Raw genomic sequence first — 27,282 nt, forward strand, 5'->3', positions numbered from 1 at the left:
AATACTTTAATACGTGAGAAAAAGGTGCTCAGAGAAGGAATATTTGCACTGGATGTAGAAGTTGGATATTTAGAGGAAAGGAAGGTGAAATCCTTGACACACACTGATGTACCAATTAGATATCAGATGAATTAAAGAATTCACCAGATAGAACCAGTAATGAGACAGTAGCACAACTGATTATACGCTCTAATTTTGGAGGAAAAGTGAACAGATTCCTTTGACTTTTGCAAACTAAAATGTTTCCAATTTTGCATGTTGTTGATTCAGTTGGATTTGATACAGATGGAACAAAGTGGAATTCCAAGAGGACACACCATGATGTGTTAAGAGGGAAGGTATAATTTACTACATACAATTGAATTACTGGATTCCACTTTTAAAAAACACATAGCATATCAGAGTCATCAACTTTGGTGAGAACAGTCTGTGAGCTGACAAGTGTACAGAAGGGACGATGCTACTGGGTCCAGACAGACTGACGTCTGTCAATCACGCGAAGCGAATGTTCCAGCTTTAACCTATAGGCCTACCTACAACATACATGTTCCAGCTTTAACCTATAGGCCTGCCTAGTACCTACAATTGCACACGTGTTGCATGCATGACACCAGTGTTACGCAAGCTCCTGCTGTTCGCTGCAAAGCCTTTCTTCTATGGTTGAGACACACTTATTGTGGAGTGTTAGAACTGACTGGGAGATATATTTACACTAGTTACACGTACGTACTCTCTCTCTACTCTCTGTGTCAAAGAGTTAGGCAACATTTAAGATTTTGTTTTCAAGTAAGAGATGAATAATAGGTTATTATAGAAAAACGATATGAGCTTCAACTGAATGAGTGCCTTTTATAGACAAGTCTATTTATTCAGTCATGTTCAGGGAGATATTTGTTACAGAAAATGTTACTGTGTGTAATGAAAGGACTTCCTCCTTAGGTCAATTCAACAGCTGTGACTTCCTGTTTTCATTCTTTCCTAGATGAATACATTTCAGTACTATGTTCCATGGCTTTATGTCTTGGAAACAGTTCTCCTCTTCCTTTTGAGCATTGCGGTTTTATTTTGAATCACAACTAAACTAGGGTTATAGCTGATTGTCTAACGACAATATTTCCATTTTAGCAGTTTTGTCACAAAAAATGTTCTACAAAAAGATATTAGTTGTTTCCATTTGCCTTAATGTAGAATTAGGGCATATAGTATATCTGAACTTTCCTACACTGTTGACTTTTATTGAGGTGTAGTGGTTACAGTCAGCTAGCTAGCTAGTTTTTTAAAGTGCATAATTCCAGTTTACATTTGGAATTGTGTAGAGAGTTGTATGATGATTCTACACAGTCACAAACATTCACTGTGATGGAAACAGCCATTGTCGACTAAACATGAAAGAATATATGCTTGCAGCAACACAAGCCACAACATAACAGTCACACACCTATATGTCTTTCTCATGGAGAACTTACAATTTGGTATGAAACTATCCAGCACCTTATACACCATTTGTAGCATGCATCTTTTACTGAGGACAACCAGAACATTAACAGTGACAAAGTATATTCTTTCAGCCTTTTTCTCAGATGGTCATTTTGAGTATTGTAACTCTGAGTACATGTAAAGTAATAATGGGGGAAGAATGCTGTAAAATTATGTAAAAGTCACAACGATGTGTTTTATGTCTTTCAATTGTTGGTATTTTGTATAGAATAGTGTATTATAGGTTAAACAAAGCAGTGTTATTCTATGGAAATTGTAATTTAAGTGAAAACCAAACCATGCATGGTTTAAAAAAAATGTCTACAGATGTGGCGTGTTATGGATAAAGGGAGATTGATTTGATTTGAATGCTCAGAGGCTTAGCATTTGTTATGTTTGATTGTTTTTCCTCTGCACATGACTTGAAACACATTAGGATAGACGGAGAGGTCGATGTAACCAGCTAGGGCTGGATTCAATCTGTATCGCTGAAGTTCAGCGTTTTAGCGTGATTGAAAATGTTCCTGCATTAGCATAGACTGCATTCATGGTAAACACTGCATATGTCGGCTCAATCTGAAATGACGCAATCTGTAACGCTTCAGCCCCTAGTACTCCTATGGAACCTTCAGCAGCCTTTCATTACATTGCACTCAATAAAACATGGTTTGTGTCCCAAATGGCACCCCATTCCCTATATAATGCACTACTTTTTTTTTTTTTTACCAGGGCCCATAGAGTTCAAAAGTAGTGCACTGTGTAGGGAATAGGGTGCCATTTGGGATGCAAACCCATGTTTTCTGTGATTGGCTATATTATCTCCTTCTCACCCACTGCTGTACTGTAAGTCAGTGTGGGACTTGGACACAAGCACATCCAGACTCTGTGAGCTTTTCTTGCGTCTTCGCCCCTCCAACAACAACTGTATATATGAACATCTTGCAATTAAAGGTCTCTTAAGAAACATTCAGAGACACTGTGTGAATTCTGTTGTGTGAGGGGAAAAAAAACGTCTGATTCTTTGTTAAATGTGTTCTGGTAATAATCCCAGAGCAACTATTAGTAGTCTGGCCCTATACTGTATCTGATGTAGTATACTGAATTCATGTCCATCATTTTCACTCCTGTCAATGATGTTACACCTGGAACCCTGTTCCGCTGGCTGCACTGTAGCCTTGAGTTGTCTACACTACATGTGACCAATAAAATCTGATACCTAAAAGTACTCGTTACATTTTGAATGCTTAGCAGGACAGGAAAATGGTCCAACTCACGCACTTAACTAGAACATCCCTGGTAATCCCTACTACCTCTGATCTGGCAGACTCACTAAATGCTTTGTTTGTAAATTATGTCTGAGTGTTGGAGTGTGCCCCTGGCTATCCATAAATTAAAAACAAGAAAATTGTGCCGTCTGGTTTGCATAATATAAGGAATTTGAAATGATTTATACTTTTAATACTTAAGTATATTTTAGCAATTACATTTACTTTTGATACTAAAGTACTTTTAAAACCAAATACTTTTTGACTTTTACTCAAGTAAAAGTGGGTGACTTTTAATGGGTGACTCACTTTTACTTGAGTCATTTTCTATTAAGGTATCTTTACTTTTACTCAAGTATGACAATGTGGTACTTTTTCCACCACTGCCAACAGAGGGGGTATGGGACAAGGCTAACCAACAGACAGGGCTAACCAACAGGGAGGGTATGGGACAAGGCTAACCAACAGGGAGGGTATGAGACAAGACTAACCAACAGGGAGGGCTAACCAACAGGGAGGGTATGGGACAAGGCTAACCAACAGAGAGGGCTAACCAACAGGGAGGGTATGGGACAAGGCTAACCAACAGAGAGGGTATGGGACAAGGCTAACCAACAGAGAGGGTATGGGACAAGGCTAACCAACAGAGAGGGTATGGGACAAGGCTAACCAACAGAGAGGGCTAACCAACAGGGAGGGTATGGGACAAGGCTAACCAACAGAGAGGGTATGGGACAAGGCTAACCAACAGAGAGGGTATGGGACAAGGCTAACCAACAGACAGGGCTAACCAACAGGGAGGGTATGGGACAAGGCTAACCAACAGGGAGGGTATGGGACAAGGCTAACCAACAGGGAGGGTATGAGACAAGACTAACCAACAGGGAGGGCTAACCAACAGGGAGGGTATGGGACAAGGCTAACCAACAGGGAGGGTATGGGACAAGGCTAACCAACAGAGAGGGTATGGGACAAGGCTAACCAACAGAGAGGGTATGGGACAAGGCTAACCAACAGAGAGGGTATGGGACAAGGCTAACCAACAGAGAGGGCTAACCAACAGGGAGGGTATGGGACAAGGCTAACCAACAGGGAGGGTATGAGACAAGACTAACCAACAGGGAGGGCTAACCAACAGGGAGGGTATGGGACAAGGCTAACCAACAGAGAGGGCTAACCAACAGGGAGGGTATGGGACAAGGCTAACCAACAGAGAGGGTATGGGACAAGGCTAACCAACAGAGAGGGTATGGGACAAGGCTAACCAACAGAGAGGGCTAACCAACAGAGAGGGTATGGGACAAGGCTAACCAACAGAGAGGGCTAACCAACAGGGAGGGTATGGGACAAGGCTAACCAACAGAGAGAGTATGGGACAAGGCTAACCAACAGAGAGGGTATGGGACAAGGCTAACCAACAGAGAGGGTATGGGACAAGGCTAACCAGCAGGGAGGGTATGGTACAAGGCTAACCAACAGAGAGGGTATGGGACAAGGCTAACCAACAGAGAGGGTATGGGACAAGGCTAACCAACAGAGAGGGTATGGGACAAGGCTAACCAACAGAGAGGGTATGGGACAAGGCTAACCAACAGAGAGGGCTAACCAACAGGGAGGGTATGGGACAAGGCTAACCAACAGAGAGGGTATGGGACAAGGCTAACCAACAGAGAGGGTATGGGACAAGGCTAACCAACAGAGAGGGCTAACCAACAGAGAGGGTATGGGACAAGGCTAACCAACAGAGCGGGTATGGGACAAGGCTAACCAACAGAGAGGGCTAACCAGCAGGGAGGGTATGGGACAAGGCTAACCAACAGAGAGGGTATGGGACAAGGCTAACCAACAGAGAGGGTATGGGACAAGGCTAACCAACAGAGAGGGTATGGGACAAGGCTAACCAACAGAGAGGGTATGGGACAAGGCTAACCAACAGAGAGGGTACGGGACAAGGCTAACCAACAGGGAGGGTACGGGACAAGGCTAACCAACAGGGAGGGTACGGGACAAGGCTAACCAACAGGGAGGGTACGGGACAAGGCTAACCAACAAGGGGGGTACGGGACAAGGCTAACCAACAAGGGGGGTATGGGACAAGGCAAACCAACAAGGAGGGTACGGGACAAGGCTAACCAACAGAGAGGGAACGGGACAAGGCTAACCAACAGAGAGGGTACGGGACAAGGCTAACCAACAGAGAGGGTACGGGACAAGGCTAACCAACAGAGAGGGTACGGGACAAGGCTAACCAACAGAGAGGGTACGGGACAAGGCTAACCAACAGAGAGGGTACGGGACAAGGCTAACCAACAGAGAGGGTACGGGACAAGGCTAACCAACAGAGAGGGTACGGGACAAGGCTAACCAACAGAGAGGGTACGGGACAAGGCTAACCAACAGAGAGGGTATGGGACAAGGCTAACCAACAGGGAGGTTATGGGACAAGGCTAACCAACAGAGAGGGTATGGGACAAGGCTAACCAACAGAGAGGGTACGGGACAAGGCTAACCAACAGAGAGGGTACGGGACAAGGCAAACCAACAAGGAGGGTATGGGACAAGGCTAACCAACAGAGAGGGTATGGGACAAGGCTAACCAACAGAGAGGGTATGGGACAAGGCTAACCAACAGAGAGGGTATGGGACAAGGCTAACCAACAGAGAGGGTATGGGACAAGGCTAACCAACAGAGAGGGTATGGGACAAGGCAAACCAACAAGGAGGGTACGGGACAAGGCTAACCAACAGAGAGGGTACGGGACAAGGCTAACCAACAGGGAGGGTACGGGACAAGGCTAACCAACAGAGAGGGTATGGGACAAGGCTAACCAACAGAGAGGGTACGGGACAAGGCTAACCAACAGAGAGGGTATGGGACAAGGCTAACCAACAGAGAGGGTATGGGACAAGGCTAACCAACAGAGAGGGTATGGGACAAGGCTAACCAACAGAGAGAGTACGGGACACGGCTAACCAACAGAGAGGGTATGGGACAAGGCTAACCAACAGAGAGGGTATGGGACAAGGCTAACCAACAGAGAGAGTACGGGACACGGCTAACCAACAGAGAGAGTACGGGACAAGGCTAACCAACAGAGAGAGTACGGGACACGGCTAACCAACAGAGAGGGTACGGGACAAGGCTAACCAACAGAGAGAGTACGGGACAAGGCTAACCAACAGAGAGAGTACGGGACACGGCTAACCAACAGAGAGGGTACGGGACAAGGCTAACCAACAGAGAGGGTATGGGACAAGGCTAACCAACAGAGAGAGTACGGGACACGGCTAACCAACAGAGAGGGTATGGGACAAGGCTAACCAACAGAGAGGGTATGGGACAAGGCTAACCAACAGAGAGAGTACGGGACACGGCTAACCAACAGAGAGGGTACGGGACAAGGCTAACCAACAGAGAGGGTATGGGACAAGGCTAACCAACAGAGAGAGTACGGGACACGGCTAACCAACAGAGAGGGTACGGGACAAGGCTAACCAACAGAGAGGGTATGGGACAAGGCTAACCAACAGAGGGCTCTGAATCAGGACAGAAACAACCCTGACAGTGTGTATGGGTTCCTCTGGTGGTGACTGACTAGTACTGCAGCCCAACGATGTCAAGGCAAAAACATAAAACTTTTAACAATGTCAATGAGAAGGTGAGATTATTTGTGGGGTATGTAGATTGGTATAAAACTAATGTAAAAAAAGTATATTTTGTTTATCTCAATTATGTTTATACTTCTCAATGCCACAGATTTCCCCCCCATTTATTTTGTCTGTCAGAAGTTGATATTCAATACAAACCACCAAGAAACATTCAAATGGACAAGAAAGAAAAGTTCAAGCTCTTTATTTTCAGTCCACATTACCCAAGCTGTAATCCACTTCTCCACACGGATCACTAAACTGCTCCAGAGTTTATACAGGATCATGACACATACCAATACCCTTGTTCAGGTGTTCACACATGATCATCATACAAAACTCCTATTTGGTCTTGTTTAATGTGTCTATGTCCACAGGTGTTATGGATATTTAAACGTGATAACGGTTTGTGTTTTTTATAAACTGTAAGCAGAGAGAGGAGAGGATGAACCACCTCAAAAAAAGGAAACAGGAAAAACTACTACTATAGAAAGCACAGAAAAATTCAACAAAAAAAAAAGATGAGATTCAGCTGAATGTGATTCAAAATCCTTGTTTATGCCTGGTGCAAACACCAGTCCTTTGTCCTGATCTTGTCCACACTCTCAGAAAAATGTGAAAATGTGTCTTGTATCTATCCACTGCCAGATCCTGGTCCCTCCCTGTATGCAAATGATTTGAGAGCTATTCTTTCAAAATAATAGATATTTATTTATTTTAAGACACATATTGATGCCATTAGACAATGGTGCTAAATGTCAATATTTTAGAAGGTGTTATAATTGTGATTTAAATTCACTGTCCATATGTCTACACTTGTAAGAAACCCAGACACAATGTGTGCCTGACTACCTTCGGGGGGGGGGGGGGGGGGGCAGGAAGATATGATCACAATGCCTCTTTCAATCATCTACACCGGTCTGAAAATGTGGGCACAATCAGAATGTTGACATGATCAAAACAAAGGATGCACGTTATAACCAGGTATAAACAGTGCTTTATGGAATCCAGTACAACCTAAGACATGATCTGCTCTATACAAATGGTGAACTAATAGCAAGGGCACATATCAATTATTACATAATTTGTCTGTCTCCTGATCTCATTATTCAAACCTATCAATATATAGTATTTTCCCTGAACAATATTTGCACAGTACCTTAGAATTGTTTAGATAAATGACATATTGGAGTATTCCCTTTCTAACAGAATGATTGACTTTGTAAAGCCCCCAGAACGGACAAGTTGACAAGCAGAAAGACAGCATATGTATTCATTTTGTTTTGCTACATTTACAACATTTGAGTTAGTTCTTTTTTTTTTGCATAATTTTTCCTGTTTGCAGTTTGGTGTATGGCTGCAATGAAGTATGGCAAATGTCTGTTGTATAGCACCAAAAGACTGTTTGCTGGCCAGACATTTGATGACTTGTATTGTATGGTGTAGAAATAGTACATAGCAAAAATGTGCAATGCAGCTCAATCTTTTTGCCTGCAAGGTGATTACATTTTACAAAACAGCAAAGAGAAACAATGCTAATAGCATATTACTAGACAAATAAAGCTAGTCAACACAGTCAATACAAGCCTGCTCCGTGTTCCACTGTGATTCACCTACTCCTTTTGTATCCCGGGTTTATTGTTAACGTGTTGCTTTCTGGTCATCTGAGGGATACAAAACCACTAGGAGCTGAAAGTCAGACATGTTACGCAGTGAGCGCTCGCTTGGTACAGTAATGTACTTTCCCAAGATTTGACAATAAAACATGTTTTTCAATAAGATTTTGATCCAATTACAAATGATAAAAAGGTAGAATTACAGTCTGGTTGCATCCAGGTTACCTTCATTTTAAAAACAGGTTACGGTGGGAGATCACTTACCAGAATTTAACTTTATCATTTGGGGTTTGTCTAAAAAGCATTAACATAGTTATATAAAAACATATACCCAAATTGTAGCTTCGATAAGCCAGAGCAACGGAACTAAAGGTTCCAATTTTTTAAAAATAGTTTTTTTATTTTATTTTTTAAATCTCAGTTATTCAAGAAGTTATATTAATATATAGCACCAGCCTGTAGATCACAAGTCTTGGGGATGTATGTTCTGAAAGAGACAATGTGGTGGTGAACTAAATAGCATAACCCAGACAGCAGTGAGACAAAATGCTGAATTCCCCAAAGAACTAAAAGTGCAGTCCCACTCCAGCAAATTCCCAGACCCAAGCTATCTAACCCCGGCCACAGAACACCTCTCCTACCACCTCTATGCCAACTGATGAGGTGCTTCAAGCATTTCCATGAGGAACGTGTCGATAGGGGTGTCACCAATCAGCTTGAAGAAGAACAGGTGCTCCAAACACTTCAAGCCAATAGAACGCAGTGCTGGCAGCCTGAGGAGGAGCTTAGCGAACCTGAGGGGGAGGGGTGAAGAGTGAGGGAATGAAATAAGTTAATAAGCTACATGAATGCAGCAGCAACACTCCTAGCTCTTACAGGGTCAGTTAGCAGCACAACCACAGGAGAGCAGATTAGTATGTACAATACAAATGGATTTATCCAGGATGTACATGCCTTTTAATGTATGAGATACTAGTACTAATTCATGTAGCACATTTAATGCCTACCTTCCCTGCTGCTCTGGGTATTTCTGCTTGCAGTAGGCTTCCAGTGACGCATAGACCTTCTCTCTCAGGAGCTCCACCTCTCCGGTGTTGGACAGACCTTTAGCGTCTGAGGGAGGGACACAACCGGTGAAGGAAACCATGACAGTAAAGGTGCAGAGGTAACATTGTGTATGAGGGACTAATGGTAACAATAGAGCACCTGGGTTGAAGAGGACGATGGCTCGGAGGCAGCCCAGCTCTGTCTTGTCCATCTGCATGTCTCTCATCTTACTGACCAGCTCAGTGAGAACCCTACAGGAGGCCGGAAAGAGAGGTGGAGAGAGTTGTCTTACATAGATATACACTTTGTGTGTGTGTGTGTGTGTGTGTGTGTGTGTGTGTGTGTGTGTGTGTGTGTGTGTGTGTGTGTGTAGGTTATTACCGGTCAAATATGGCTCCCACCTCAGCACTCTGCACACTCTCCCTGTGGGGGTCAATTACAGCGTGTTATCACATGATGACGATAACAGAATTGAATACAACACTGTTATTATATACCTCTATGGTAATTATGCTATTATTATATTGTACGTTTTCCCTATTAGTGGTTAATGTTATGGGAAGCTGATCCTAGGTCTGTACCTAGGGGAAACTTAGCCGCATACTGTGTGCCTACCTGTCAAAGATGGCCGCCACCCCTGCACTGTGTGCGTTGTCCCGGTGTAGCTCATTGGCTAGCAGGACCCCGTCCTTCACAGCGATGGAGCGGTGGGAGAAGGAGGCGATCAGAAGTTCATTCCACCCTGACACACACAGGAGAAAAAGAGGGGAGAAGACAGGAGAGGAGCAGAGGAGGGAGAAGAGACCGAAGGGATGGGACAGATACACAGGACGGAAGAGCAGAGAGGATCAGAGAAGGGAGGAGGAGACCATCAACAACCTCTGGGGCATTTGCTACTGTGTCCAACAGAGTCTATCATGTATCAAATGATAGACCATGGATTGCTTGTTGCTCACTTACTCTACATGGTCAAAAGTATGGGGACACTGCTTCAAATTAGTGGATTCGGCTATTTCAAAATTTCTGCTACAATAGCCCCCTGATGAATCCCTGGTAAAGACATTTCTGCTACAATAGCCCCCCGACGAAGGACAGTAAAGACATTTCTGCTACAATAGCCCTCTGACGAAGGACAGTAAAGACATTTCTGCGACAATAGCCCTCTGACGAAGGACAGTAAAGACATTTCTGCTAGAATATCCCTCTGATGAAGGACAGTAAAGACATTTCTGCTACAATAGCCCTCTGATGGACAGCTAAAGACATTTCTGCTACAATAGCCCTCTGACGAAGGACAGCTAAAGACATTTCTGCTACAATAGCCCTCTGATGAAGGACAGTAAAGACATTTCTGCTACAATAGCACCCTGACGAAGGACAGTAAAGACATTTCTGCTACAATAGCACCCTGACGAAGGACAGTAAAGACATTTCTGCTACAATAGCACCCTGACGAAGGACAGTAAAGACATTTCTGCTACAATAGCCCTCTGATGAAGGACAGTAAAGACATTTCTGCTACAATAGCACCCTGACGAAGGACAGTAAAGACATTTCTGCTACAATAGCACCCTGACGAAGGACAGTAAAAACATTTCTGCTACAATAGCACCCTGACGAAGGACAGTAAAGCACAAGAATAAAGCATACAATTAGCGGCTGCAGGCTGCTCTTTCTTTGTTATTTAAAAAAATATATATACAGTACCAGTCAAAAGTTTGGACACACCGACTCATTCAAGGGTTTTTCTTTAGTTTTACTATTTTCTACATTGTAGAATAAAAGTGAAGACATCAAAACTATGAAATAACATATGGAATCATGTAGTAACCAAAAAAGTGTCAAATCAAAATATATTGTATATTTGAGATCTTCAAAGTAGCTACCCTTTCCATTGATGATCGCTTTGCACACTCTTAACATTCTCTCAACCAGCTTCATGAGGTAGTCACCTGGAATGCATTTCTCAGGTGTGCCTTGTTAAAAGTACATTTGTGGAATTTCTTTCCTTCTTAATGCGTTTGAGCCAATCAGTTGTGTTGTGACAAGGTAGGGGTGTTATACAGAAGATAGCCCTATTTGGTAAAAGACCAAGTCCATATTATGGCAAGAACAGCTCAAATAAGCAAAGAGAAACGACAGTCTATAATTACTTTAAGACATGCACGTCAGTCAATCCTGACAAATTCAAGAACTTTTAAAGTGCAGTCACAAAAACCAAGCACTTTGATGAAACTGGCTCACCGCCACAGGAAAGGAATACCCAGAGGTAACTCTAATGAACTTATCCTCTGCAGCAGAGGTAACTCTAATGAACTTATCCTCTGCAGCAGAGGTAACTCTAATGAACTTATCCTCTGCAGCAGAGGTAACTCTAATGAACTTATCCTCTGCAGCAGAGGTAACTCTAATGAACTTATCCTCTGCAGCAGAGGTAACTCTAATGAACTTATCCTCTGCAGCAGAGGTAACTCTAATGAACTTATCCTCTGCAGCAGAGTTAACTCTAATGAACTTATCCTCTGCAGCAGAGTTAACTCTAATGAACTTATCCTCTGCAGCAGAGTTAACTCTAATGAACTTATCCTCTGCAGCAGAGGTAACTCTAATGAACGTATCCTCTGCAGCAGAGGTAACTCTAATGAACGTATCCTCTGCAGCAGAGGTAACTCTAATGAACGTATCCTCTGCAGCAGAGGTAACTCTAATGAACTTATCCTCTGCAGCAGAGGTAACTCTAATGAACTTATCCTCTGCAGCAGAGGTAACTCTAATGAACTTATCCTCTGCAGCAGAGTTAACTCTAATGAACTTATCCTCTGCAGCAGAGGTAACTCTAATGAACTTATCCTCTGCAGCAGAGGTAACTGCGCCTCAGATGACAGCCCAAATAAATGCTTCACAGAATTCAAGTAACAGACATCTCAACATCAACTGTTCAGAGGAGACTAAGGGAATCAGGCCTTCATGGTCAAATTGCTGCAAAGAAACCATTACTAAAGTACACCAACAAAAAGCAGAGACTTACTTGTGCCAAGAAACACGAGCAATGGATATTAGACTGGTGGAAACCTGTCCTTTGGTCTGATGAGTACAAATTTGAGATTTTTGGTTCCAACCGCCGTGTCTTTGTGAGACGCAGAGTAAGTGAACGGATGATCTCTGCATGTGTGAAGCATGGAGGAGGAGGTGTGATGGTGCTTTGCTGGTGACACCGTCTGATTTATTTAGAATTCAAGGCACTCTTAACCAGCATGGCTACCACAGTATTCTGCAGGGATACTCCATCCCAATTGGTTTGCGCTTAGTTGGACTATCATTTGTTATTCAACAGGACAATGACCCAACACACCTCCAGGCTGTGTATCTTACGGCAAAAAAAGAGCTTCTGGATATCAGGACAGCGATCACTCACCTCGGATTAGACAAACATTTTTTCTTAAACAAACAAGACGCACAAGACATTCTCCAAACACCCGGCAGGGCAGACATCCCGTTATTTGCAAGAGGAAGCGACGAGGTACAGAGGACAAAGAGCCGGATGCCTGGTCAGGACACAGAAAAGGCGAGTGGGAAAGCTGCCGTTACCGTCAATACTACTCACCAATGTGCAATCATTGGACAGTAAACTAGACGAGGTACGACCACGAATATCCTACAAACGGGACATCAAAAACTGTAATATCCTATGTTTCACGGAATCGTGGCTGAATGACGACATGGATATTCAGCTAGCGGGATACACGCTGCACCGGCAAGATAGAACAGCACACTCCGGAAAGATGAGGCGGGGCGGTCTGTGCATATTTGTAAACAACAGCTGGTGCACGAAATCTAAGAAAGTCTCTAGATTTTGCTCGCCTGAAGTAGAGTTTGTGATAAATTTATCACAATTTATTGTGACAGAGACACGTACAAAGCTCTCCCTCGCCCTCCATTTGGTAAATCCGACCACAACTCTATCTTCCTGATTCCTGTTTACAAGCAAAAATTAAAGCAGGAAGCACCAGTGACTCGGTCTATAAAAAAGTGGTCAGATTAAGCAGATGCTAAACTACAGGAGTGTTTTGCTATCACAGACTGGAACATGTTCCGGGATTCTTCCGATAGCACTGAGGAGTACACCACATCAGTCACTGGCTTTATCAATAAGTGCATTGAGGACGTCGTCCCCACGGTGACTGTACGTACATACCCCAACCAGAAGCCATGGATTACAGGCAACATTCGCACTGAGCCAAATGGTAGAGCTGCCGCTTTCAAGGTGCGGAAGCTTACAAGAAATCCTGCTATGCCCTGCGACGAACCATCAAACAGGCAAAGCGTCAATACAGGGCTAAGATTGAATCATACTACACCGGCTCCGACGCTCGTCTTATGTGGCAGGGCTTGCAAACTATTACAGACTACAAAGGGAAGCACAGCCGCTAGCTGCCCAGTGACACGAGAACCAGACGAGCTAAATCACTTCTATGCTCGCTTCGAGGCAAGCAACACTGAGGCATGCATGAGAGCATCAGCTGTTCCGGACGACTGTGTGATCACGCTCTCCGTAGCCGACGTGAGTAAGACCATTAAAGAGTTCAACATACACAAGGCTGCGGGGCCAGACGGATTACCAGGACGTGTGCTGCGGGCATGTGCTGACCAACTGGCAGGTGTCTTCACTGACATTTTCAACATGTCTCTGATTAAGTCTGTAATACCAACATGATTCAAGCAGACCACCATAGTCCCTGTGCCCAAGAACACAAAGCAACCTGCCTAAATGACTACAGACCCGTGGCACTCACGTCCATAGCCATGAAGTGTTTTGAAAGGTTGGTAATGGCTCACATCAACATCATTATCCCAGAAACCCTAGACACACTCCAATTTGCATACCACCCAAACAGATCCACAGATGATGCAATCTCTATTGCACTCCACACTGCCCTTTCCCACCTGGACAAAAGGAACACTTATGTGAGAATGCTATTCATTGACTACAGCTCAGCGTTCAACACCATAGTACCCTCAAAGCTCATCACTAAGCTAAGGATCCAGGGACTAAACACCTCCCTCTGCAACTGGATCCTGGACTTCCTGATGGGCCACCCCCAGGCGGTGAGGGTAGGTGGCAACACATTTGCCACACTGATCCTCAACACTGGAGCTCCCCAGGAGTGCGTGCTCAGTCCCCTCCTGTACTCCCTGTTCACCCACGACTGCATGGTCAGGCATGACTCCAAAACCATCATTAAGTTTGCAGACGACACAGTCGTAGGCCTGATCACCGACAACGACGAGACAGCCTAAATGGAGGAAGTCAGAGACCTGGCCGGGTGGTGCCAGAATAACAACCTATCCCTCAACGTAACCAAGACTAAAGAGATTATTGTGGACTACAGGAAAAGGAGGACCGAGCACACCCCCATTCTCATCGACGGGGCTGTAGTGGAGCAGGTTGAGAGCTTCAAGTTCCTTGGTGTCCACATCAACAACAAACTAGAATGGTCCAAACACACGAAGACAGTCGTGAAGAGGGCACGACAAAGCCTATTCCCCCTCAGGAAACTAAAAAGATTTGGCATGGGTCCTGAGATCCTCAAAAGGTTCTACAGCTGCACCATTGAGAGCATCCTGACTGGTTGCATCACTGCCTGGTACGGCAATTGCTCATCCTCTGACCACAAGGCACTACAGAGGGTAGTGCGTACGGCCCAGTACATCACTGGGGCTAAGCTGCCTGCCACCCAGGACCTCTACGCCAGGCGGTGTCAGAGGAAGGCCCTAAAAATTGTCAAAGACCCCATCCACCCTAGTCATAGACTGTTCTCTCTACTACCGCATGGCAAGCGGTACCGGAGTGCCAAGTCTAGGACAAAAAGGCTTCTCAACAGTTTTTACCCCCAAGCCATAAGACTCCTGAACAGGTAATCAAATGGCTACCCGAACTATTTGCATTGTGTGCCCCCCCCAACCCCTCTTTTTACGCTGCTGCTACTCTCTGTTTATCATGTATGCATAGTCACTTTAACTATACATTCATGTACATACTACCTCAATTGGGCCGACCAACCAGTGCTCCCGCACATTGGCTAACCGGGCTATCTGCATTGTGTCCCACCCACCACCCTCTCTTTTACGCTACTGCTACTCTCTGTTCATCATATATATGCAGTCACTTTAACCATATCTACATGTACATACTACCACAATCAGCCTGACTAACCAGTGTCTGTATGTAGCCTCGCTACCTCTATAGCCTCGATACTGTATATGGCCTGTCTTTTTACTGTTGTTTTATTTCTTTACCTACCTATTGTTCACCTAATACATTTTTTGCACTATTGGTTAGAGCCTGTAAGTAAGCATTTCATTGTAAGGTCTACACCTGTTGTATTCAGCGCACGTGACAAATAAACTTTGATTTGAACACACCTCCAGGCTGTGTAAAGGCTTTTTGACCAAGAAGGAGAGTGATTGAGTGCTGCATCAGATGACCTGGCCTCCACAATCACCTGACCTCAACCCAATTGAGATGGTTTGGGATGAGTTGGACCGCAGAGGAAAAGCAGCCAACAAATGCTCAGCATATGTGTGAACTCCTTCAAGACTGTTGGAAAAGCATTCCAGGTGAAGCTGGTTGAGAGAATGCCATGAGTGTGCAAAGCTGTCATCAAGGCAAAGGGTGGTTACTTTGAAGAATCTAAAATATAAAACATTTTGATTTGTTTAACACTTTTTTGGTTACTACATGATTCCATTTGTGTTAATTCATAGTTATGTCTTCACTATTATTCTACAATGTAGAAAATAGTAAAAATAAAGAAAAACCCTTGAGTAGGTGTCTGAAAACTTTTGACTGGTACCGTATATATAAACACACCCCCCACACATTTGGGTACTAAACCATTTTTTTATTTTTTTTAAGTGACTTATTATTTTAAATATTTAAAAAATAATTAAGGAGCCATCTCTTTTCGCCTCTTCACTGTTGACGTTGAGACTGGTGTTTTGCGGGCATTATTTAATGAAGCTGCCAGTTGAGGACTTGAGGTGTCTGTTTCTCAAACTAGACACTAATGTACTTGTCTTGTATTATAATAGCAGGATATATGGTCTTGTTTTATAATAGCAGGATATATGTGCATGTAATACAATTGATAGCGGTTAGGAATAATCTCACAATAGGGGCAGCTCCTTCTCTATGATCAGTCGTTTTGGGCTCTGCACTGGTAGATAAATGTACACTATCATATGCACTACTCTGGTTGCCTCTCGAATGAATACGGGAACAGAAAATCACTTGTAAACTCTATTCTTTGAGACAGTGCATATCACATCCAGCCTCCTGGTGTCTCCCTCCCTCCAGACAGTGGTACCTGCACGCAGGAGGATGACCTGGTCGTCCAGGGGCAGCTCAGAGAAGTGGGGGATCCTCTTGGCCCACTCCACCAACGCAAACAGCTGCTTGTCTGCAGTCTGGCAGATGTTTGTCACCGCATCATGGGGCTAAAACACAAAAAAAGATACAAAAATCCCATAAAATGCAATAATAACAATAACAGACCCTAAAAGCCAATGCTGGAGCTAGAAATAATGCAATAATCACTAGTAGGAAAGAAAACACTTTTAAACTCCATGCTAAAGAGACAGCAGTTTATCTAATGTTTTTAAAGAATATTCATCCCAAGAGCTGAGTAGTAGGCTATGAATCAGAGGCAGATAACTAATTTAACTGACACTGCAAAATTTCCGGAAACTTTCCCGGGTGGAGGACTCCCTGAGTTAGGAATAAACACAGAAGAAATCCTCCAACCGGGATTTCCGGAAAATATGGGAATTTTGCAACCCTAATACTGATCCAGTCAACAGTATAGCCCTGTATACTCACAGAGCTACCAGCGGAGCCTGCATCAGAGTGGAGCTCCGCCCTCTGCTCCACGGACGTCTCTGCCTCCAAGATCTTCTCCACGGGCATCTCCTCGTTCACAGCACTGCTGCACTCCAGTCCCTCCTCTCGCTCCCTGATCCTCTGACGCTCCTCCTGGACTGCTGCACCCCGCCATGCATCCAACCACACCACAGAGCCAGGAGGGGAGAGGGAGAGACGGGAGACAGGAAGAGGGGTGTGGGTTAATAGGAGAGAGGGACGGGAGGGAGTCACAAGGTAGAAGAAAAGGAAAGGAAGAAAGGAAAGGAAGATGGGCACAATAGGGCTTCTTAACTCCTGTTAGGCTTCATCCAAACAGGGTGAAAGGTCAAATTGGTATATATTATATAACAATGCAATCATTTCTTAGCCAATGTGTTGTGGGAATTAGTCTACCAGTGTGTGCCAAGCATTTGTTATTTAATTGCACTCGCTCAATACCACATCCAAACATATAATTTATCATCTCTCCATTCTCCCAATGTCGTTATCCTTACATTTCTGACGTTCATCTTGGACCACTATAGAAAGAGGGAGAGAAAGAATAGGGGGAAAGAAAAGAGAGGGGTTAGTTATATGAACCTACCCCCATATGCTCTCCCCGTTTTGTTAATGACTTTGAAAACAACGTACCATCTCCCCCCACACAATACAATGATCAAATAGAAGTTATCATCAAAGGTTTTACTGGGCTAGGTCTATATTCAACATAATTCAATCATTTCACCAAATGATTCTGGCCTTTGAACTATACCATTTTACAACGGCCTACTTCACAAATCAATTTAAAATGTCATTCATTAATGAAAATGTAGTCAAGTTTGAGATTCTGCAGGTATAAAAAACACGTTTCTCAATCGCTCCGTCCAAAAAAAAAATTCATGTCACCCTTTCAAAAGCACTCCTACAAACTCTCAAAGTTGAAAAATATGAATGGCCCAAAACCATTAGGCTCTGCTCCAAATGTTCAGTCCCTCCCTTCCCTCTTCATGATAATAGCCAGACATTCAGTCCTTCTCTACCTTCCCTCTTCATGATAATAGCCAGACATTCAGTCCTTCTCTACCTTCCCTCTTCATGATAATAGCCAGACGTTCAGTACTTCTCTACCTTCCCTCTTCATGATAATAGCCAGACGTTCAGTCCTTCTCTACCTTCCCTCTTCATGATAATAGCCAGACGTTCAGTCCTTCTCTACCTTCCCTCTTCATGATAATAGCCAGACGCTCAGTCCTTCTCTACCTTCCCTCTTCATGCCCATAGCCAGACGTTCAGTCCTTCTCTACCTTCCCTCTTCATGCCCATAGCCAGACATTCAGTCCTTCTCTACCTTCCCTCTTCATGCCCATAGCCAGACGTTCAGTCCTTCTCTACCTTCCCTCTTCATGATAATAGCCAGACGTTCAGTCCTTCTCTACCTTCCCTCTTCATGATAATAGCCAGACGCTCAGTCCTTCTCTACCTTCCCTCTTCATGCCCATAGCCAGACGCTCAGTCCTTCTCTACCTTCCCTCTTCATGATAATAGCCAGAGGTTCAGTCCTTCTCTACCTTCCCTCTTCATGATAATAGCCAGACGTTCAGTACTTCCTTACCTTCCCTCTTCATGCCCATAGCCAGACGTTCAGTCCTTCTCTACCTTCCCTCTTCATGCCCATAGCCAGACGTTGTCCTTCTCTACCTTCCCTCTTCATGATAATAGCAAGACGTTCAGTCCTTCTCTACCTTCCCTCTTCATGCCCATAGCCAGACATTCAGTCCTTCTCTACCTTCCCTCTTCATGCCCATAGCCAGACGTTCAGTCCTTCTCTACCTTCCCTCTTCATGATAATAGCCAGACGTTCAGAGCTTCTCTACCTTCCCTTTTCATGATAATAGCCAGACGTTCAGTCCTTCTCTACCTTCCCTCTTCATGATAATAGCCAGACGCTCAGTCCTTCTCTACCTTCCCTCTTCATGATAATAGCCAGACGTTCAGTACTTCCTTACCTTCCCTCTTCATGATAATAGCCAGACGTTCAGTCCTTCTCTACCTTCCCTCTTCATGATAATAGTCAGACGTTCAGTCCTTCTCTACCTTCCCTCTTCATGATAATAGCCAGACGTTCAGTACTTCTCTACCTTCCCTCTTCATGCCCATAGCCAGACGTTCAGTACTTCTCTACCTTCCCTCTTCATGCCCATAGCCAGACGTTCAGTACTTCTCTACCTTCCCTCTTCATGCCCATAGCCAGACGTTCAGTACTTCTCTACCTTCCCTCTTCATGATAATAGCCAGACGTTCAGTCCTTCTCTACCTTCCCTCTTCATGCCCATAGCCAGACGTTCAGTCCTTCTCTACCTTCCCTCTTCATGCCCATAGCCAGACGTTCAGTCCTTCTCTACCTTCCCTCTTCATGATAATAGCCAGACGTTCAGTACTTCCTTACCTTCCCTCTTCATGATAATAGCCAGACGTTCAGTCCTTCTCTACCTTCCCTCTTCATGATAATAGCCAGACGTTCAGTACTTCCTTACCTTCCCTCTTCATGATAATAGCCAGACGTTCAGTCCTTCTCTACCTTCCCTCTTCATGCCCATAGCCAGACGTTCAGTCCTTCTCTACCTTCCCTCTTCATGATAATAGCCAGACGTTCAGTCCTTCTCTACCTTCCCTCTTCATGATAATAGCCAGACGTTCAGTCCTTCTCTACCTTCCCTCTTCATGATAATAGCCAGACGCTCAGTCCTTCTCTACCTTCCCTCTTCATGATAATAGCCAGACGTTCAGTCCTTCTCTACCTTCCCTCTTCATGATAATAGCCAGACGTTCAGTCCTTCTCTACCTTCCCTCTTCATGATAATAGCCAGACGCTCAGTCCTTCTCTACCTTCCCTCTTCATGATAATAGCCAGACGCTCAGTCCTTCTCTACCTTCCCTCTTCATGATAATAGCCAGACGTTCAGTCCTTCTCTACCTTCCCTCTTCATGATAATAGCCAGACGTTCAGTACTTCCTTAACTTCCCTCTTCATGCCCATAGCCAGACGTTCAGTCCTCTCTACCTTCCCTCTTCATGATAATAGCCAGAGGTTCAGTACTTCCTTACCTTCCCTCTTCATGCCCATAGCCAGACACTTCTGGTAGCGACAGTACTGGCAGCGATTGCGCTGGCGCTTGTCCACCAGGCATTCTTTGTTATCCCTGCAGGTGTAGCTCAGGTCCTTGCGCACTGTGCGTTTGAAGAAGCCCTTGCAACCTTCACAGCTGTACACACCATAGTGCTTACCTGCGGGAAGGGGTAGACTTGTCACACCAACATTTTAAAAACGATACGACACCAGGCCAAGTAGTACCGCAGTGAACACATTAAAAAATATATATTAAAAAATAATCAGTGACCTAGAATCCTGTTTGCACCATCCCCCAGACGCTTGTTCATGTTTTCTAAAAATTCACACTTCTACTCAATACAAACACATTAAATGTAGCTTCACACTGATCACTGTATAATAGAATACTGCATAGAATGTCTGATTTGCTAAGTTGTGCAAAGGCCTACCTGTGATTTGGCTGGAGGAATATACATCAGGGAGGCTGCTGAAGGGAGGACGGCTCATAATAATGACTGGAACTGTGCAAATGGAACGGCATCAAACACATAGAAACCATGTGTTAGATACCATTCTGCTCCAGACATTACCACGAGCCCGTCCTTCCCAATAAGGTGCTACCAACCTCCAGTGATATACTGTACATGCATAATGATCTGCACGTCATTGTCTCAGTAAGAGGAAAACACTGCATGAAACCTTTACTCTTCAGTTAACAGGCACACACACACACACCACTTGCTGTCTCCCACACACACACACTGCTCCCAACTTTAAAAACGTTCGGCACCAAACAGAATTTAAGGAGTAACAGAAAGAAATAGATTTTTTGATATAGTTTAGTCTTCCATCAGGCCAACAGTATATGAATCCTACCTTTTAAAGCACATGAGTAGAGACCCTTCTCCTTTCTTCCTGTTCCAATCTAAATGTGCCTAAACCTACTGCCAAGGTAACAGGTTGTTAGCTAGCTAGGTAACATGACTGAACAACATTGTTTGTGATCAAAACAATAATTAGCGACCCAGTATTAGTTTAAAATGGCTCGCAATTAATTTATTTGTATTATATAAAATGTGCGCAAAAGGCATCTCTGGTAATATGGGACATATTTTAGAGACAAGACGTTTTCTTTGCTGTAAAGCAGCAAGGACGCCTGTCACCAAGCGGTCCTCCATTTTCCCTCTCTGACACTCAGAGAGGCTGCATGACCGTGACCTTGAAGTCTACTCAGACTGGTCTGTGCTCTTGGTTATAACAGGCGATGAAATGATACAACGAATCAACATTGCTCGCTTTGCGCGCTGCTCCAATATAACAAATCTAACAACAGAAGACTCATCAGGGGATCATCTGGGTCTGCTTCCCCGCTCGTCATCACGGCTAAATTATATTTGACGCGCATGAAGAATGGACGGAGAGAAGCAGGTGAGTGAGGGGCGGGCAGGTAGGGAAAGCTAAGAGAAGCAGGTGAGTGAGGGGCCGGCTGGTAGGGGATGCTGAGAGAAACAGGTGAGTGAGGGGCGGGCTGGAATGGGATGCTGAGAGAAGCAGGTGAGTGACTGGCGGGCTGGTAGGGGAAGCGGCTGGCTGATTACAGCTGCCACACGTGACCTGCGCATACAAGAGACTAGTAACTATTTCTTAAATACAACTGAATTTATAAACAAAACTGACTTTATAAACATTTAATAACAGGCAGGTTCTTTAGATCGGTAGGGCTGAAAAAGTCAGTAGTATCATATGAAACAGTACTACGGTATTCTAAGTATCATGATGTTTTGGTACCGTGATATTACCGTGGTACCGGCATACACTATGTAGGAATAAGGACAGATTTTGTTTTTTGATGAGCAAAGCTACACAGAGCTTCACTAATTAATGAATCTGCAGCGTTTCAAGTGCCTTTATTGTTTATATAGTGACATAGAATCAAACAGGCCAGTAAAGAACATTGGTTAGACTGATGGGGAGAGGTCAGGACACACAGCTGAAGACAGCTGACAAAAAGGATTATCCTCTCTGAAATTGCCAGGGATTTAAAATAAGTCCCCGGCCCGACGTTTCACCTCTACTAACCCTGCTCTTAGACCCTGCTCTTAGTGCACAGCACTCACCAGAGGAGCGGTCTCCACAGATGGCACACATGCGTTTCTGGGAGAGCATTATCCCAGGGCTGTGTGCAGACATAGGCCTCAAGCCAAACGGGGGTTTGACATCATCCGAGCTGCTGATTGAGTGCATCCCCATTGTAGAGTTGATCTGTGCACAAACAAAAAGTGGAAAAAAAAACAAATATAACAATGCTGTTATCATGACTGATTTAAAAAATAAATAAACATCTAGGCTACATAGGCTAGCCTAAATGTCAGCCTTTCTGTGCGCAGCAACAAACTTCAGCACTAGTCTGAGCTTGGAAATAATGCTAGAGAATAAACGCATACAGAGTAGGATCATTTAAATGCAAAGATGAAAGCAAAACAAGGACCCTGGGTGTGTTTCTCACCTGGCTACTGCTAATAGGTCCATAACCCATGGAGGGTGCCACACCAGGGGAGCCCAGGGAGGGGCTGATGACTGAGAAAGGTGAGCCAAAGGTGCTGGTGGGACTGTTGGAGGCTGAACTGGTGGGCTGATGCGATGACATGGCTATTGAGCTACCCAGCGGAGAGGAGGATGATGAGTTGTCTGAAGGACAATAATCTGTTTGGGTTGAAGGTTACATTATCACAATTGATAACTCTTTTTTCAAGACTAGCTACATCATCATGTTGCCAGAGAAATGTATTCACATAAATGCCACTTGTAGGCCCCTAGCTACTTAGACAGCTGACGATATTCAGTTGATTGTAAGACATTCACTATTCTCACTGGTAATTATTTGATCTAACAACTTACTTAACGGTAGCTAGCTAGTTAGGTTGTTCCTATTAACTAGTTAGGTAACGTTAAATTGTTTAATTAAAACTAGAAAGGCCTAAATAACTGACATGTTAGCTAGCTAGCTACCATGGCATGGGGTATGCCCGGTACTGTATTAACGATAAATACTCCTTAATCGTATCAACTGACCTTAGGTTTGACAGGCCTCTCTCCACATTACTAACGTTAGTTACTAGCTAGCTAAAATAAAACAAACGTCGTAGCTAGCTATGTTCGGTAGTTGGCTAACGAGTTACCTCGCTAGGTAGTTAAATTTAAGACTGTCAGTTGACTTTAACTTTAGCTAGCTAAACATTTTTATAAACACTGGTGTCATCCAAGTGGGCAAATGAGAGATCACTTTAATCCAGCGTTGGCAATGATAAAAAAAGCTAACATGTACTTCTGGCTAACGTTAGAAAGCAATAGTAAATTAGACCAGACGTTAGCAAACTTTAGTTAGCTAGCTAGCACGTAGCTACTAAACATATGTATACGTTGATTGTAAGCAATTAAATATCACAGCAAGCATCGATTGTACCGAACATTCAACCTTTTAAAAACACACATCATGTTTCGCTAGATAGATAGCTAGCTGGCAAGTAGTTTCAAAATCATTGGTGGTAGCTAGCCAGCGAGCTAACATTAGCTGTCTAGTTAACTAATGCTAATGTTGGCCTCAAAAATATAAATTCGCGAGTTACAATTGGGGGGAACGCAATATACTCACTAGAAACACCTTCGGCACATCGTTGTAGGTTACATAACTATTTCTAGTTGCATATTATTTGCGAAATCCAAGAGACGGACCATATGCGAGGTAATAGGCCTACACTCAAACCCCGTTTACTTGATGCTGTTGTTGTTTACGCCGAGAGGAAGCCATGTTGGCTCAATGCCAGTGACAGTGTCTTTAGAGCCACAATGTCTCTGGGCAGAACAGTTGCAACATGCACCAGTGGTAGGACTAACGTTTCAATTTCCCTCTATATACTGTACCTAATTTATAAAGGAAAATCAACAGATTCACAAATTAAACAACATTATATTTTACAAATGTAACTATACTACTAGCCTACTATGAATATATGTAAATCAATGTAGACTACATCGATTTTAGACCTCAATTTTGGATATTTATCAGCTATGATGAAAGATTATTCTGCAAAAGCCTATTCCTAATACATTTCATGGTTGAATAATGGTGGTGGTTTGACAGGAGGACAGCTGGTTAAACTACATTTGACACATGCCTGTAAGACATTTAGACTGCTTTATTTCACAATGATTCTTAATCTCAAATATGTTTAGGGTTAAATAATCCTTTTATAAAAAGTATAAGACATGCAACCAATATGGCTCAGTGTCTGTTTGTTTATTCACTTTTCTCATCATGTGATTATTTAGAGAGAAAATGCAAATTGTATATTTTGGTGTAGCCTATGCAAATCCCGGAAGTTGAGCCTACTGTATATGCGAAGTTGGGTAAGCAGCCTCGGGAGATGATAGAGGTACAGTTAAGTCTTCTATTTTCTCCTTTATTTGCTCATTTTTTCCTGGTGGTTGTGTGCTTTATTAATTCTGATTTAGATTTTAAATTTGAGACATGTAACATGGGAATCATTCTCACATACAGCACCAGTCAAAAGTTTGAACACACCTACTCATTCCAGGGTTTTTCTTTATTTTTTACTATTTTCTACATTGTAGAATAATAGTGAAGACATCCAAGTATGAAATAATACATATGGAATCATGTAATAACCAAAAAAGAGTTAAACAAATTAATATATGTTTTATATTTGAGATTCAAAGTATCCACCCTTTGCCTTGATGACAGCTCTGCACACTCTTTTGAATTCTCTCAACCAGCTTCATGAGGTAGTCACCTTGAATGCTTTTCTTTCCTTCTTAATGCGTTTGAGCCAATCAGTTGTGTTGTGACAAGTTAGGGATGGTATACAGAAGATAGCCCTATTTGGTATAAGACCAAGTCCATATTATGGCAAGAACATGAAGGTCAGTCAATGCAGAAAATTTAAAGAACTTTGACAGTGCAGTCGCAAAAACCATCAAGCACTATGATGAAACTGGCTCTCATGAGGACCACCACAGGAAAGAAATACCCAGAGTTCATTAGAGTTACCAGCTTCAGAAAATGCAGCCCAAATAAATTCTTCACAGAGTTCAAGTAACACACATCTCAACATCAACTGTTCAGAGGAGACTGCGTGAATTAGGCTTTAATGGTTGACTTGCTGCAAAGAAACCACTACCAAAGGACACCAATAATAAGAAGAGACTTGCTTGGACCAAGAAACATGAGCAATGGACATTAGACCGGTGGAAATCTGTCCTTTGGTCTGGTGAGTCCAAATTTGAGATTTTTGGTTCCAACCGCCTTGTCTTTGTGATACGCAGAGTAGGTGAATGGATGATCTCTGCGTGTGTGGTTCCCACCGTGAAGCATGGAGGAGGAGGTGTGATGGTGTGGAGGTGCTTTGCTGTTGACACTGTCAGTGATTTATTTAGAATTCAAGGCACACTTAACCAGCATCGCTACCACAGCATTCTGCAGCGATACGCCATCCCACCTAGTTTGTGTTTTTCAACAGGACAATGACCCAACACACCTTCAGGCTGTGCAAGGGATATTTGATCAAGAAGGTTGAGATGGTTTGGGATGAGTTGGACCGCAGAGTGAAGGAAAAGCAGCCAACAAGTGCTCAGCATATGTGGGAACTCCTTCCAGACTGTTGGAAAGCATTCCAGGTGAAGCTGGTTGAGAGAATGCCAAGAGTGTGCAAAGCTTTCATCAAGGCAAACTGTGGCTACTTTGAAGAATCTCAAATATAACATATATTTTGATATGTTTAACACTTTTTTGGTTACTACATGATTCTATATGTGTTATTTAATAGTTTTGATGTCTTCACTATTATTCTACAATGTAGAAAATTGTAAAAATAAAGAAAAACCCTTGAATGAGTTGTCCAAACTTTTGACTGGTGCTGTACAGTGCGGGCTCCTAGTCTTTTGCATCAAGCAGAGTTAAACTTCCTTGTTCTTTAAAGGGGAACAATAGGTCTGCTTATCACTAGTCATGCCCTTGAGTGAACAATTCTGTCGCTAACTTGATGAATCATTTTGTTTCACGCTCATTTGTCAGACCAGCAAAAGACAGTAACTACAGTATATTGTTACCTGTTTGGGAAGGTATCTTCATACAGTGTAACCTGAATTGCTCAACCTCATTCCTAACACCTTACTAATGACTTGGACTGTCAACTAGCATTCTATTTTGGACCGTTCTGGGACAATTGCTTTTTATCTGTCGGTGAATAGGTCTAGCAATGACTTTTCCATTATCAGTGTATCTCAACAGGTTCACAATGTGATTATGTACATTTTGTCAATTATCATGTGGTTTTTGGTGACACACTTCCGTGTTCTTGACTGACATGTCTTTCTTGCCACCCGTCACAGCCTCGTCATGTGGGCTCTATGTATAAGAGTGACAGAGCTAAACCTGATGCACTACCTTGTCAGGGAACATTACAACAAGGGTGAACCTAAACATGTGTTTTCTTTATAAACAAGACCGGTCACATTCTTAGACACCTACTACTAGGGAGTCTTAATAGGTCAGTCAACTAAGTTACAACGAGTGTCAGTTGCCTCCATTTCAGAGGATTTTGTACTAGACTAGAACACAGCTTGTATGTTTTGGTTAGATCTGAACGTTAGTAATGGACAGTTACAACGATTTCAGTTTGACAACCAATTCTGAAGACTACTGAAAAGCTACAGTCATGATGAGGAGCCCTGCACTGTTGGGTCTCCTGTCCGTCTCAGGTATGTATTCTTCAGTGCTTTCAATAACATCAAAGTTATTTGTTGGAGTCATTGTGATAATTTAGGCATCATTGAATAAGGCATTAAAATATAAATCCTTTAGAAAGAGATGTAAGTGTTGGGAGTACCTCATACATAAAATACAATCCTGATCGTCTGTTACGCCATTTTTCAGGATCCTTTCATAGTTCTCTCTGTTCATGAAAAGCAACATGATGTGTATTATACGTTGATATTCTGTGATATTAATAGGATGTGTGTGTGAAATCTATGCATGCAGCAAGGAGATATTATTAACTTGCTCTCTAATGGTTTTTGCTTGTATTTTACAGGACTGTGTTACCTGACTCTCAGTATCTCCCCTCCTCAGTATCACTATGTTAGCCTTCAAATGAATTATAGCCAAGCCCAGACTTACTGTAGAGACATGTACACTGACTTGGC

At 43.3% G+C, this 27,282-nt stretch overlaps 2 protein-coding genes across 4 annotated transcripts in view; one reads left to right on the forward strand and one right to left on the reverse strand.

Moving 5' to 3' along the window:
• The window catches only part of LOC120030952 (FH1/FH2 domain-containing protein 3-like), a gene marked incomplete at its 5' end in the record, with an annotated part of 90,539 nt that extends 88,373 nt beyond the window's left edge, over positions 1-2,166 (forward strand). The window contains one exon of the mRNA XM_038976459.1: positions 1-2,166. This exon is cut by the window's left edge and continues 1,125 nt beyond it.
• A 4,412-nt stretch (positions 2,167-6,578) lies between these two features.
• On the reverse strand, positions 6,579-23,878 carry LOC120031524 (retinoic acid receptor RXR-beta-A-like). Of its 3 annotated transcripts, none has more exons than XM_038977314.1 (12): positions 23,714-23,878; positions 22,568-22,764; positions 22,179-22,323; positions 20,058-20,237; positions 17,468-17,491; positions 16,932-17,089; positions 16,420-16,549; positions 9,668-9,794; positions 9,434-9,475; positions 9,212-9,303; positions 9,013-9,118; positions 6,579-8,799 (listed from the first exon to the last, which is right to left on the reverse strand). In XM_038977314.1, exons 2-12 carry the CDS (start codon positions 22,706-22,708, stop codon positions 8,652-8,654), a joined length of 1,293 nt encoding a protein of 430 aa, XP_038833242.1. In that variant the 5' UTR covers positions 22,709-22,764; positions 23,714-23,878; the 3' UTR covers positions 6,579-8,651. The 3 variants fall into 3 exon arrangements, with proteins under 3 accessions (XP_038833242.1, XP_038833241.1, XP_038833243.1); XM_038977313.1 differs by having other exon boundaries at positions 16,932-17,092; XM_038977315.1 differs by lacking the exon at positions 17,468-17,491 and having other exon boundaries at positions 16,932-17,092.
• Between the last annotated feature and the right edge of the window lie 3,404 nt (positions 23,879-27,282).

Source organism: Salvelinus namaycush, chromosome 37 (assembly GCF_016432855.1).
Source record: "Salvelinus namaycush isolate Seneca chromosome 37, SaNama_1.0, whole genome shotgun sequence".
Lineage (NCBI taxonomy): Eukaryota > Metazoa > Chordata > Actinopteri > Salmoniformes > Salmonidae > Salvelinus > Salvelinus namaycush.